Here is a 14,287-nt window from a genome sequence, read left to right as displayed (position 1 = left end):
TGGCTATGCTATTTTTCTGATCATACAAGAAATACATACTTTTTCTAGAAAGTTTGGAAAACACACACAAGAGACTTTTCTGCTTGTAACATGAGCTCCCTTTCCTTGTCCAGGGCCCTAACCCTGTCTTTGGTCTTAACGCTGTCCTTGAACTTGACGGTACCTACATTATTCCAACAAACTCCCAAATGCCCCAAGGTCCAGACTTCTGTTTCTCAGATAAGTAGACCAAGGCTCATAGGGTTACTTACTTGCCTAAAGTAATCAGAATTGTCTTCTGAATCTAAGCACTGCAATCAATTGGCAGTGTCATTCCATTTCTGTGAACAGTCCTTACAGAATCAGCTGTACAAAGTCACAAAGATGCAAGAAAGTTCACAGAGAACTGCTTGTCATATTGAGAAATTGGAACCAATAGAAAACAGCTAATCAATTGAGGGATTGCTAAACCATTATGAAGTATCTACATTAATGAATGCTACATGGCATTTAAAAATGGAAGTATATCTGTAGTTATGGAACAATTTGCACAGTTTAATCCAACCTTTATTTTAAAAACACTATATATGTGTACATATTCATATATATAAATGTATATGCCCATAAAAAAGGAAAAGTGGGCAGGAATGAGGGAAAAAAATCTCTATATGTTTGCAGTGGTTAACTTCTTTTTCCCCCTTTAACAAGAATGTACATGTTTAAGTTTTTTTTGGTTTTTGAGACAGAGTCTCGCTCTGTCACCCAGGCTGAAGTGCAATGGCATGATCTCCTCTCACTGCAACCTCTGTCTCCTGGGTTCAAGTGATTCTCCTGCCTTAGCCTCCTTAGTAGCTAGGATTACAAGAACCTGCCACCACGCCTGGCTAATTCTTGTATTTTTAGTAGAGGTGGGGTTTCACCATGTTGGCCAGACTGTTCTTGAACTCCTGTCCTCAGGTGATCCACCCACATGTTTAAATTTTTAAAAGAAGCCCCCATGTTCTTGAACTTAAGCCACATTGCTTTGAAACCTCCCTCCACAAACTAAAAAATTCTCCCTGGAAGCTTCTTTGTTGGCTGAGAGCAGAGCTGCAGAGGGCCACATGCTCTCTAAAGTGAGAGACACAATTTTCATCTTAAGCTGGCAGGCTCCTGGGCTCTTGGGAAGGCTGCCCTTGACCTTGAAGATGAATTTCTGACCATCCCTTCCTGCCTTTTGGAGTCTGGTTGGCCTACCTGGATTTCATGTTCTTCAGATAATCTTTGACCTTTTCCAGGTGAAACGCCAGTGTTTCTTTGTCACTTTGCTGCCTCAGTTGGTCCAAGAGCCTATCGAGGTGGGCCTCCTGCACCTGGAAGCCACCCCCAAAACAAGAGGAAGCAGATGTGACCTTCAGTGCTCACAGAGTGTAAGTGACCTGCAGGGACCCTGCTGCTGGAACTGAGGCCCAGGTGCCTCAGCAGATCCAGGACTTCCTTTCTACAAATGGGGTACCCAATCTGCCACCACCCTCCCTCTCTCCACTATAGCCCTTCAGACTTTTCTCTGCCTGCAGTGTTCTTCTCTGCCCACATCATACCCCTGGGGAACCAGCTCAGATGGGACCCCCTGGAGACAGGGCCCTCACACCCGCCCACCTGGTCAGGCCTGCACTACACCTGCTCCTCGCTCTCCTTCTCACCACTTGTGCTTGAAATCAGAAGCTGAGTTTGTCCCCCCACCTCCTGGACTGTGTGAGAGCAGGCAAGGCAGGGGCCAGCTGACCTCCTGTGCAGGCAGGAGATTGCCCCAGTTATGGAGCTTTGAAATGATTCCCAACACGTGCACAGTTTGCTACGTGAATGACACGTTTGTCTGTAATAAGAACTTGGAGTGTCTTCCCCTTTTTCTTTCAGAATGTGATGTCTTATCAGACCCCATATATGAGAACTTGGAGCTATTCCCCCAACTCACCTTGGGAATGTGATGTCACCCTTATCAGCCCCCCATATGTGAGTTACTGACCTTAACTACTGGACTTCAAAATACTCAAGAGTTTGACACTTCGAGAGCTTAGGCTGAGGCAGGTTTCACTCTGTCAGTGGCTTCTTTTAATGAGAGACAGCTCAGGCTGTGACAGGCACTGGGGCTATGAAGCCATGCCACCAGCACTGGCACTACCCTCTGGCTTCCAGGGACCTATGAGCCATCACAGATGTCCACTGTGTTAGCTTGCAAGCCAGTTTCTCCTGAGAAACCGCACACAGAAAGGCATACCTGAAACTTTTATTAGACTTCCCATGGAAGCCTGCATCCATCCTTATTGAACAACTAAACTTTAATAGCTTTGCAGCTCACAACATGCCTAATGTACCTTGTCTACTCCCTGTGGATGTATTCCTTTTGAGGTTGGTTCATGTTATTCTCCCCCTCTTTAAGCATTGTGAACCTACGAAAAAATTCTCTTTCAATGGCAATAAAGTGTGTGATTCGTGATACCATCCTTTAATCGTCTCCTTACTTGAACCATCTGTCTGTCTCTCATGCACGCTCTTAGAGACACATTTGGTTCCAGGAGATTTCTGCTACTTGCATCTGATCCCATGACCAACGTGAGCCTCAATGTCCCCATCTGCACAAATTTCATAGCTTAAGGTTCTCCATTTGGGTCAAGGATCTGTTTGAGTTCATTGCTGTTTGTGGTGTGAAACATGGAACCTCGGGTGTGGGCCTCACCTGGCTCTCCAGGCTGTGCTTCTGCCGGTGCTGCTCCATCCTCTTCTCCAGCTCCAGCTCCTGCACCAACAGCTCGCTCTGGTGTGCCTCCCACAGATGTACCGCCTCCTGGAAATACCTGAAGAGGTTCGAACTCTGCCACTCTGTCTGATCTGCCAGAGTCTCGAAGGATTTCTGCAGTGGAAAAGCCCAGAGAAGGGACATAAGGGCTGACAGTCCCAGCGTCAGGAAGACGGCCCACTTGTGGGACCCCCTGTCTCTAACGACTGAACAGTATTGCCCAGACACCATCCCTCAAGGTCAACTTCTAGGCCACACCTGTGCTCTTGGTCCTCCCTCCCTAGGGCAGCGCTTCAGGTCTGCCCAAGGCCCTGCCCTTGGTCTTGCTGACCCTCAAATCCCATCTCTAGACATATCCTATGCTCCACAAAAGTCTCTGACAGGAAGAAGATGGAGTTTGGGCCATTCCTAAAAACCAGGCTGGGCACTCAGGAGGCCACAGCAACGCTGGCCTGGGCATCTTTCCTTCTGTGGAGTTCCCTCACTCATGGCATCTGGGCCAAAAACCACACCTGCTGTGAAATCCTCCACATCACCCACCTTTTTAAAAAATGTACGTGTCTTATGCCCTCATCTGGACCAGAGGTGGGCAAGCTGCCGCCTGTAGACTAAATTTGGCCCTCCACCTGTTTTTGTTTGGTCCTGTGAGCTACACACAGATATTCCAGTTTTAAAATGGCAGGAAAATAATCAAAAGAAGATATTTAATGAGATGAAAATTACATACAATTCCAATTTCAGTGTCCATCAATAGTTATTGGAACACAGCCATGCCATTTGTTTCTGCATGGCCTAGGGCTGCTTTTGTGTGGCACTGGTGGAGTTGACAAGGTGCGTCAGAGACCTGATGGCCCACAGAGCCTAAAATAGTCACCATCTGGCCCTTCACAGAAAACATGAGCCAACCCTGGTTCAAGATAACACATATCTTGGGCTGGGGGCTTATTGTGCCTCCACAGCCCTTCAGTGCCCAGGGTCAGCAATGGCCAGGGAGTGCTCATGGCATGGAGTTCTGTGCAGCACCCATGTCAGTGGGTGGCTGGGAGGAGTCAGGTGGGTGAGCTTGGAGTGGCCAGCGTAAGGGGGCTACTCTGAGAGGGGCTGACAAGGGTGAGTGGACACACTAGGAACATGCAAGTTGGAGCTCTTGGACTCTCCCTACAGCCCAGCACCCCTGGGACCCCCAACCCCCCCTCAGCTCCCCAGTGGAACAGTCCCCAGCACGCACGTCCAAGAGCTCCAGGTCCTCCTCCACCTTGCCCTGGAGCACTCCCACCATCTGGAAGAAGAACTGGTTCACCAGGGTCTCTGCCTCCTCCTCAGTGAAGGCTTTCCAGTCCAGCAGCTGCTTCTGGAGTGTGTGGGACAAGGCAGAGCCTGGCTCAGGACTGAGGTCCCCACAGGCATCAACTGCATCCTGCAGGCCTCAGCATTGCACAAGTCAGACCTGAGCTCCAGGTGAAGGGCCCTGCACCTCACAAATTCTGTTCCCCTTAGGGTCTGGAGGGCCAGCTGGAGAGGCATGCAGGAGCTCTCTGGAGGCTCCCCAAGTGGGGCCCTCAGCTCGAACATGCTTCACAACAGTTAAGCTTTGGGGGTGGGGGCGTTGCTTATAGTCTTACTAAGGAGGCAGGAAGGGACATTCTGACTCAATAGTTCCCCTACCCCGGAGAACAAGTCACAGTCGTGCTTGGGTTTGAGAGCGAGTTTACTGTCTCACTCTGTTATGCAGTGGGCAGGGTGGAGGGGAAAGTGGGGCCAGGCCTATCTATGAAGCGGGCGCATTGCAATAACCCCCAGGACACGACCTCCATTCATAAACAACGCCCAGTGCTGTGTATGACTTAGAGTCAAGGGTGAAGTCTGAGGTGATCTGAGAGCGCACACTTCATCTTACATGGGCTTCCTGGAGGAGGTGATGGGCTAAAACCTGAGAGATGGTAGAGATAGCTGCGGAGGGTATCAGGGCAGAAAGAACAGCTTCAGAATGCCCAGAGGCCAGTGAGCATCAGGCACTGGGGCTACGAAGCCCCGCCATTTTCTTCCATGAGGAAGAAAAGCTTGGATGGAGGCTAAAGGGTGTGTGTGGTGAAGTGGGGACATAGCTGGAGAGGGGAAGGCAGTGGGGATGGGGCCAGGGAAGGCACTTCAGGGCCCGCCCAGGCAATCCTCTTCTCAGGCCTGCAGGAAGGGTGCCCACCTTACAATTCTGCACATGCATCAGGCACTCCTGCCACGTCTTCTCATACAGCAGGCGGATCCGCATCATGCAGTCCACGTGGTAGGTGTCTCCATGGGCAAAAAACAAAGCAAATCAGTCCAGAAGAAAGAGAAGATTAGAAAGGGGAGTGTCCCCTTTGCAAAGGAGCAAAATGCCTCCACAGCAACATTGATTTAGGTGAAGATCAGTAGTCCCGATTGAGATCAGGGGCTGGTGTCCCCTTACAAAGTTCCTGACACCCCAAGATAAGGACCTCAAATGAAGAGCTTGTCGTTATCTGTTCTGAATCCATTCTGGCCCTATCTCTTGACTCGGTTTCAGGGCTGGTGAAATTCCTTTTGGGAAATTGCACCAAGTTGTAAACCAGTAATGAGAGTGGAGATCAATGAGCATTTACTGATCCTATCTGTGGTTCATCCCTGAAAAATGGAATGCACTAGCAGAATGCAGAGAAGCTTGCTTTTTTATTTATTTTCTCTATTTCTCCTCCCTTCAGTTTCCCAGCTTACAATAAACTCAGTGTGACTCTGATGTCTAGGATAAGCAACTCTGGTTTAGTGCTGCTGGCAATTTCTAGAAACTGAAAGACCACAAAGAGACTTTGTGGTGGTTGTTCTTTGTCCAGGACTAGGGAGGAGGGCAGGGGGATGGCAGCTAAGTGTAGATTTAGAATACCTGGGAGGGTTGACAGACGCTAGAACTGATGAGAAGAAGCTCTAAATCTGCTTCTTCCTGTCCCCAGGGCTAGTTCCTAGGCCAAGGTGTCCACACCCTTCCGTGAGGCCACTGTGATGGGCTCTCCCAGGTCCCCCTGCTTCCACTCCTGCATCCCTCTGGGCCATTTGCACCCCCTGACATCATCACTCCCAGCTCAGAACCTTCCACTGAGTTCCCACCGCCCTCAGGATAAAGCCTAGACTTCCACATGCAGCCCACATGGCCAGCAGAGTCCGGCTGCTTTGCATCTTCCAGCCTCCCCTCCCTGTTTCCAAAGGCCCCAGCCCTGTCTTGCCTCGGGGGCCCCGTACACTGTATCCCTGCTTGGAATGCCGCCTCCCTCTTGGCCTGGCTGACTCTTACCTCCCTTGCAGTTCTCAATCACATGATCACTTCCTTGTCAATGTTTCCATGACCCTGAATCAGCTGTGTCCCTGACTATGGCTCCCATGGCTGGGGACCTGTCCATTCCCTACTTGCTCTGACTTCTGCTCTGGACTGCAAGTGCCTGAGGGCAGAGCCAGCTACTGAATTCCAGGGCCCAGCACAATGCCTGTCTGTAGGAGGCACTGAATGAATGGCAGCCATTGCTATTATTTAGGGTCTTGTGGCTCATACAGAAACACTCTTAGTATTACAAACCTGAGAGCCCTAGAAGCAATGGTGGGTACTACTAGCCAAAGTACCCAATGTAAGTCCAGCTGTGAAACTTCATTGGCTGTGTGACCTTGGGCAGGATACTTCACCTCTCTGTGCCACTAAATCCTTCTCTTACTACAAGAGGACAATGACACCACTGACCTCATTAGGTTGCTGTTATCCTCTAAGGAGATGAAAAACTTTTTACATATCTTCTAGAGCAAGTCGTGGCAAACCTTTTCTATAAACGGCTAGAGAGTAAATTGTTTTAGCTTTGCGGTCATACAGTCTCAGTTGTAACTACAGATGTTCCTTTATTAACAATGGGATTATGTCCCAATAAATCCACCATAAGCTGAAAATATCTTCAGTTGAAAATGCATTTAATATACCTAACCTACCAAACATCATGGCTTAGCCTAGTCTATCTTAAATGCGCTCAGAAAACATACATTAGCCTACAGTTTGGCAAAATCATCTGGCAACAGAGTACACTTGTTTACCCTCATGATCGTGGGGAGCTGACTGGGAGCTGCAGCTTATCACCATTGCCCAGCATTGCCAGGGAGTATCACACCACGTATCCAGGCACCATAGCCCCCAGGAAAAGAGCAAAATTCAAAATCTGAAGTACAGTTTCTGCTGAATGTGTATCACTTTCACACTACCGTGAAGTCGAAAAGTCCTAAGTTGAACCATCCTAAGACAGGGGCCATCTGCTCTCATCTCTGCCATTTAGAGTGAAAGCAACCAGACAATACATCAACAAATGAGGCAGTTGGGGGTCTAACAACACTTAGTTCCAAAACCAGCAGTCAGCACATGGGCTACAGCCTGACTGCCCTTATTATAGAGCATTTTGAAACATCACCACTTGTGACTGAGGACTCTCTGTGTAAGCCAGGCACTGGACTACCACTGGACATCCACCCCACAAGTAGGGACCATTATTACTCCTCTTGCCATTCCTATTTTACAGAGGAGGACATTGAGGCCACCAGAGGCCCTGATTTTCCCAAGGTCACACAGCCTGGGAGGAGCAGAGGTGGGCATCAAGACCATGTGCTCCACCTCACACTCTTGGGGCATGCCTCTGAGCCTTCCTGAAAGAGGGCATCAGAGTCATCTCTCTGTCTCCATGCTTGGGTCAGAGGTCGGGGTCAGAGGGTGCGGCTAGTGTAGCTGCAGGCTGGGCAGTGAGGAGGGGAGGCCTTGGGAAGGGAGGGGGGCCTTTTGAGCCCTCACAGCTCACTTTTCCCACCACACCCCCATCCCTCCTCCCCACGACGGCGGCGCCACTCACTTGGCTGAGCTTCAGCAAAGCAACTGCTTAAACAGAGTTCTGGAGAAATGCAGGTGGAGTCCCGCAGACGTCACTCACCTAGCTCCTTGTTCAGGGAGTTGAGGGAAGAATGCCACTCAGTCAGCTGAGTTTTGCTGTAATTGGGGGGCAGGAGGTCACTGGGAAGGAAGATATGGCAAGTAAGCCACACATTAACAAAACGTTTACTCACCAAAATGGGTAGCATCTTCAAGGAACATAGCTCCAGAAAATAGTGGATTTAAACACTGAAGAACAAAGGGAACTGCTGGGGATTTCCTGGTGCCAAAACATGACCTGGCTGAACGGTCTTTTAATTAACAAATTCTAAGTAACTAATTTGTTATTTAGAAAAGAAAAGAACATAATTTTTCCAGTGGAAAAAACAAACTGTTCACATCCCTTGACCAAGGAAGCCTCCTTCTGGGACTTAATCTGAGATGGCATTATAGAATGCACATAAAGTTTATGTATTAAGAGGTTCACTTAACGATGCTGTTCATAAACACACATGATGATTTAGAAACCTTCACATCAACAGTAGAAAACTGTCTAAGTACAGCAAATCCTCTTCTGAAGTCATTAAAAATAGTGTCATAAAAAAAGAATGAGATCATGGCCTTCGCAGCAGCATGGATGGAGTTGGAGGCCGTTATCCTCATGAACTAACACAGGAACAGGAAACCAAATACCACAGCTTCTCACAAGTGGGAGCTAAACTTTGAATACATATGGGCATAAAGAAGAAAACAGACACCGGGGCCTACTTGAGGGTGGAGGGTGGAAGGAGGGAGAGGATGGAGAAACTACCTATCTTGTACTATGCTTATTACCTGGGTGACAGAATAATGTGTACACCAAAACCCCACAACACGCGATTTACCTATATAACAAACCTGCACATGTACCCCTGAATCTAAAATAAAAGTTAAAAAAAGGACACCGAATTCTTTTTTAAATTTTTATTTTTATTTTAAGTTCCAGGGTACATGTGCAGGATGTGCAGGTTTGTTACATAGGTCATGTGTGCCATGTGATTTGCTGCACCTATTAACCCATCACCTAGGTATTAAGCCCAGCATGCATTAGCTGTTTTTCCTAATGTGCTTCTTCCCCCAACCTCACCTTCAGACTAAGCAGGCCAACTCCTAGCTCTCTGACCCTGGGCTGGCCACCTAGATCTAGAACACTCAGTGGGCACCCCACTGAATAGCTTTCTTATGAAATTGAAATCAGGGCTGGTTGGACCCACATCTGAGGAGAGTGTCCACAGCCTCCAACAGGTGCCTCCAGCCTCCAGTGTCAGATGCCTCTGACACATACCTCCAAACTGCAAAGCTCATGGAGCCACTCTGCTCCCCAGTGCCCTCAGAAAAAGGTCCAAACCCCTCTACCTGGCCACAGGTCCTGCGTGCTCTGATCTGTGCCTGCTCCTCCCTCACCCCCGTTCATTGCTTCTTTCAAGTTGTTTGGCAGCTACACTAAGTTTCTTCCTGCAGCAAATGGGCCATGGCCTTTCTTGTGAGTGGGGCTGAAATGGTCCAGGTGGCCAGCCCAGGGCCAGAGAGCTGGGAGTTGGCCTGCTTAGTCTGAAGGATGCCTTGGGGGACAGGCTGCAGGCCACTTCTGCCTCCCCCACTGCACCCCAAGAAGCACCCCTCCTGGGCCACCCCTCCTGCCCATACCAGATGGTGCAGAGGTGCTTCAGCCGCCTTTGCTGCAGGACGTTCTGGGTCTTCAGCATGACCTCTAGCTCCTTCGTCACAGCCGGGGGAGTATGGATACTCTCGTTGGCCAGGAACTCACTGGTGGCCAGACATGTTGGCACCATAAAGGGGAGAGGAGGAGCAGGGCAGGAGTGAGAGAGGGAAAGAGAACCACGGTGACAGCATTCAGAGCCCCAGCACTCCTTCCCTAACACCACCCCTAGCCCCTTCCTCCCCAGGCTTTGCCTCTCCTCTAGGACCCTAAAGAAAGGAGGGAGAGAGGGTGGGTGGGAGAAAGCGGGGTTGGAGGAATGGAGGAAAGAATGGAGGGATCGTCAGGTCAGTGGAGCTCTGGCACCAACAGCATGAGACCAGCAGGCTCAGATTTGATGGGGTCCTGACCACAGCCTGCCTGCTCTGTAACTTTGGTCAAGTCCTTCTCCTACTCTGAGCCTCAGTTTCTTCTTCTGTAAAATGGAACTCATGATGGTGCCTTTCTCATTGGCACTTGTGGGCACTCAGAAAAATGATGCAAGAAAGCCCCCTAGCACTGTGCTTGGCTCATGGGAAATGCTCAGTAAATGACAGCCATTGCTATCACTGTTGATGATGTTTGGCATTTATAACAGCTTCCAGGTGCCAGGCCCAGATAGGCACTTTCCATGCAGTATCTGGTTGGATCACTGAAACTCTGTCACAGTCCATTAGGATGCCTGTTTTGCATAGGAAGAGACAGATTCCGAATGTTCAAGGGCTTGGTCAAAGTCACATGGAAAGGCAAGATGGAGGTAGGCCTTGGTACACTTTTCCCTCATCCACAGCAAAAGTGCCACTTGGCAGAGGAAGCATGGAGGAGGGACCTCTCTTCACACCCCCTCCCATGGGAGGGAGGAAACACGCTCCCCAAGGGTGGGAGGTGTTTGCCTGAAGGATGTCCATTTGTTCAGGCCCAGTGTCCACAGGGTTATGAGTGATAATAAAGAGAGGAAATTATACAGATAATTGGATGAATGTTTTCCAGCTGTATGGAGCTCAGAGAATGGTCATGAAGCAAGGTTCGTGAATAAAATATGAAACTGCATATACTGTATGGATCTAAAAGAGGCTGGAAGAAAATATACCAAAATATTTGCTGTGCTTCTCACTGTGGGGAGAGATTTGTGGTGATTTTTAATTTATTCTTTATACCTTTATCTATTTCTAACTTTAAAAAGAGCAGAGAGAAACAGCAGCACTTTTAAGTAATGGCAAAAAGTGAGGGAGAATGCCACCCCTACCCTTTGCCAGCCCCTGGTGGGCTGGAGAAGGAGCTGTGTGGGCGGTGCTGACCTGAAACTCTGCAGCAGGGCCTCCTTCTTGAGAGCCTTCCAGGTGTCCACCAAGCCTTGCCAGCGGTGGCGGCTGTCCAGCTCCTGCTGCAGGGTGGACTCCATCAGGTTGACAAACAGCTGGGCGAGGGCCTTCCGGTTGCCCAGCAGGGCATAGTTCATGACCTGTGGTCACAGATGGACAGGGCTCTAGACAGGGCAGGGTCTCTCTCAGGTCAGGGCAGGGCTCAGTTAGAGAGAAGCAGTGGGAGGCTGGAGAGGGGAGGTGCAGGCTGAGGGCTGAGTGGGGTGGTCTCAGGGCCTGAGGGGGACTGAGAGGTCAGTGGGCACTTGAGGAAGCTTCCTGGCACTGAGTAGCCATGGACAAGGGTCTTCGTTGAAGGCTTAACCACAGACCCTGACTGCATGAGCTTCAGCTCAGCTCCAAGGTCACTTCAGATGGTTTGTTAAAGATGGTGAAAGGAGGTAGGCACTCAGTGAGCTCTAAGTGTTTACTCTTTTTTATAAATTTCTTCCAAAAGCAGAGTGCTCGTGCCATCAGGGACGGGCCACATATGGTTGTTAGGAGAACCGAGACCCAGTGGCAAAATGAGGCCAGAGCTAGAACATTTTTCAGCAGTCCTCCCATGGCTTCTTACCTGGGCACCATTGGCATGGGCGTGGGATGATCCTCCATTGCATGGCACTGTTTTGCCCTTTAGCATCCTTGCCCCTGCTTAGATGAGAGTAACTTCCCCCATCCTCCCCGGCCCCAAATGCCTCCACACATTTTCCAAAGCCCTCCAGGGAGGTGGCAGTATGCTGGGGCAGTGGGTGAGAACCCTGCCAAGCTCAGAAGCTAGAAATTCCAGTAATGCTTTTCAGTGGAGCCTGAGGCTTGATGTTAGCTGTACTTCCTAGCTGGGTGGCACTGGCAAGTATTTCCTCAACCTACAGATCCACAGCCGTAAGATGGGGTTCATGCTATTTATAGCATAGGGATTTTGTGAAAATAAACGAGAGAAACGCAGGTAGAGCAAGTAGCAAATGCAAGTTGTAATAATGAATAGAAGCACAAGGAAGGGAAGCAGTGAAACACACCCGGGACACTGAAATCCTTGACTCTCCCATTGGATAAAATGTGCACAACTTAGGAGCCCTCCCTGATCTCAGAAGACAGCTACCACAGCTGGACCCTCTTTTATTATCCTCCCAACAAGTCCTGACAGGTATTACAGGCAGTCCCTGACTTACGATGGCTTGACATGATTTTTCAACTTTATGATGGGTTTATGAAGGTGTTAAATGCATTTTTGACTTTCTACATTTTCTACTTATGATGAGTATATTGGGATGTGACCCTATCGTAAGTGGAGGAACATCTATATTATCTTCATTTAATGACACAGCAAGCTCCAGGCTCAGGGGCTGAGTCATTTCGGAAGCTTCCACATCTGGGCAGTGGAAAAGGTCTGTGCTTACTCCTTGCCTGTGCTTTATCCAAGTCACCATGGAGCTGACATGGGCTGGACCCATCTGTGATTCCGAACACTGTTCTCTTTTCAGCCTACTGTGCTGCCAGGAGGCCCCTTTTCCAGCAAGCTCAGCTCACTGCACAAGACCAGGAAACCCACAATGTGCCTTTGGGCAGCCAAAAGAGGAGTCCTCTCTAGCAGCAGAGGAGTTAGACTTTGCTCTGACTTTGGAGACATCATGAACAATCTTGAATTTGGTGTTTTCCACCCCAAGGAAAGCAGCTGTGGGGAGGGGTGCTGGGGGCATGGACAGGGGAAAGCAGTGGGGACAGAGCCAAGAGGCAGGCTCAGCAACGGGCACAGACCACTGGTAGGAAGAGAGGCAAGAAGAGGCAGAAAAGCCAGATATAGCAGGCACAGCAGGTCACTCATGAAGGTGGAAACCACCCTGAGACCACTGTAGCCCCCTGATGATGATTCCATAGTGTAGCGCCTATTGCATTGCACACAGTTGCTGAGACATGACCTAGCAGGTGCTCAGTAACATCACCAGCGCTCCAGACGATAGCCCTATATTAGGTGTGCCTGGTTCAAGATGTCAGAGAAATATGAAATGTACTTTAGAAAGATCTCTATTGAAAAATGCTTACAATAGCAAGGACTGCTTCTCTACCTCAGAGGCCCACCTGAGCCCCTTAGAAACATAATAGATGAGAAGCCCACCATTCCTGGGGCACCAGACACCAGGCTTGGGGTGCCCCGGGTTCCTGGTCCTGCCCCTTCTCCCATGGGCTGATCCCTGCACAGGAAAACCACTCACCATGGCTTCTTTATTTATCAGCCTGTACACGTCGGGCCGCATGAGGTAGGAAGTTTTCTCTATGACTTCCGCATATTTCTTCAACACACTTTTTAGCTAGAAATGACAAGACACCATACTTAGTGGCTCATTTCCTGGAGAACTAAAAGGAAACAGAAGGATGAGTAATAAACCCGGCAAGTGACAGTCACCACAGAGCCCACCTGCAGCAGACTTACTTTATTGGCTCGGGAGAACTCCAGCAAGTGCAGGGCCTCATCCAGCTCCTTAATCTCCTGCTTCTGGAGCAGTAACCGCCCAGCCACCTTATCCCACAGCTCCAGCAGGGCCTATGCAGAGAAGTTTGGGTCAGGCTAGTTGCCGGTGGGAGGGAGGGAAGAAGCAGGACCAGGGTGGGGCAGGCCCAGCCACGAAGGGACACCTACTTGGATGGTGTAGTCCTCAAGGTTGGTGTCATTTTCCACCTTTAGGAAGAGACGGTTCATTTCTTCATCAGACTCAGTCAGCTTCTTCAAAAAAAGTCCCCCTGTGTCCACGATGAGAGGTTCCATTTCCTGCAACAGGCCAGGGGGATGATGGCCAAGGCATCAGCACCCTGGGAAGGAGGGAGCCCTCCCTGTCATGGGGGAAGTGTCAGGCATGGTCCCATCTCAAAAATGATGATCATTGCCTAGACCTAATGAGTTGAGGCTCACTAGTCAGCTCACAACCACTCCATACACTCTGCGCTGAGCCCTACTTCTTGGCTCATTTGATCCTCATCACAGTCTTTGAATTGGCTGCTGACATCGGGCCTAGCCTACGGTTGGCGCTCAACAAATATTCATTAAAGACGTGGCCAAATGAAAGAATGCCAGGTTTACTTTAGATGAGGAAACTGAGGCTCGGGTAGATGGCTTCACCAAAGCCACAGAGCTCAACGGTGAAAGCAGACCTGGCATCTAGTTGGGACGTATGAAGAAACATGGCTAGAAAGCCTGTTCTTGGTGCTTTGGGCACAGAGCCAGCTCCAGGAATCCAAGGCAGGACAACACAGGTCAGAGAAGACTCAGGGAGAAGGGAACAAATGGAAATATGGGGCTCAGGGCAATCCAGAAGGGCAAAGGCTGGTCTCGTTTAGGGAACATTCCAGATACCAGTGTGTCTAGAGATGAGGTCTCTGGAGAGGAATGAGAGCTGAATGGGGGGCAGTCCATAAGAGCCCAGCAGAGCTGGGCTATCAGCGAGGGGTGTGCCATTCTGCCCTTCATCAGAAGGACTGAGCAGGGAGGCCAAAGGCTAGGCTTTGGTGTCAGACCTGGAGGGAAGTTCTGACTTGGGCCCTTA

The 14,287-nt window shown here is 49.6% G+C and overlaps 1 protein-coding gene across 4 annotated transcripts in view; it reads right to left on the bottom strand.

Moving 5' to 3' along the window:
- The window catches only part of CCDC180 (coiled-coil domain containing 180), a 97,839-nt gene that overhangs the window by 47,883 nt on the left and 35,669 nt on the right, over positions 1-14,287 (bottom strand). For all 4 annotated transcript variants that reach the window (XM_058445518.1, XM_058445517.1, XM_058445515.1 and 1 more), the window contains exons 12-21: positions 13,387-13,515; positions 13,180-13,290; positions 12,962-13,057; positions 10,689-10,852; positions 9,339-9,458; positions 7,714-7,793; positions 4,956-5,044; positions 3,984-4,106; positions 2,696-2,869; positions 1,216-1,331 (exon numbers count right to left, since the gene is read on the bottom strand). In XM_058445518.1, the coding sequence (XP_058301501.1) occupies positions 1,216-1,331; positions 2,696-2,869; positions 3,984-4,106; positions 4,956-5,044; positions 7,714-7,793; positions 9,339-9,458; positions 10,689-10,852; positions 12,962-13,057; positions 13,180-13,290; positions 13,387-13,515 (1,202 nt within the window). The remainder of the gene's footprint in view (positions 1-1,215; positions 1,332-2,695; positions 2,870-3,983; positions 4,107-4,955; positions 5,045-7,713; positions 7,794-9,338; positions 9,459-10,688; positions 10,853-12,961; positions 13,058-13,179; positions 13,291-13,386; positions 13,516-14,287) is intronic.

Source organism: Hylobates moloch, unplaced genomic scaffold (genome assembly GCF_009828535.3).
Source record: "Hylobates moloch isolate HMO894 unplaced genomic scaffold, HMol_V3 SCAFFOLD_10, whole genome shotgun sequence".
Classification (NCBI taxonomy): domain Eukaryota; kingdom Metazoa; phylum Chordata; class Mammalia; order Primates; family Hylobatidae; genus Hylobates; species Hylobates moloch.
The sequence above is the reverse complement of the archived record's forward strand: the minus strand, read 5'-3'. Positions and strand labels throughout refer to the sequence as shown.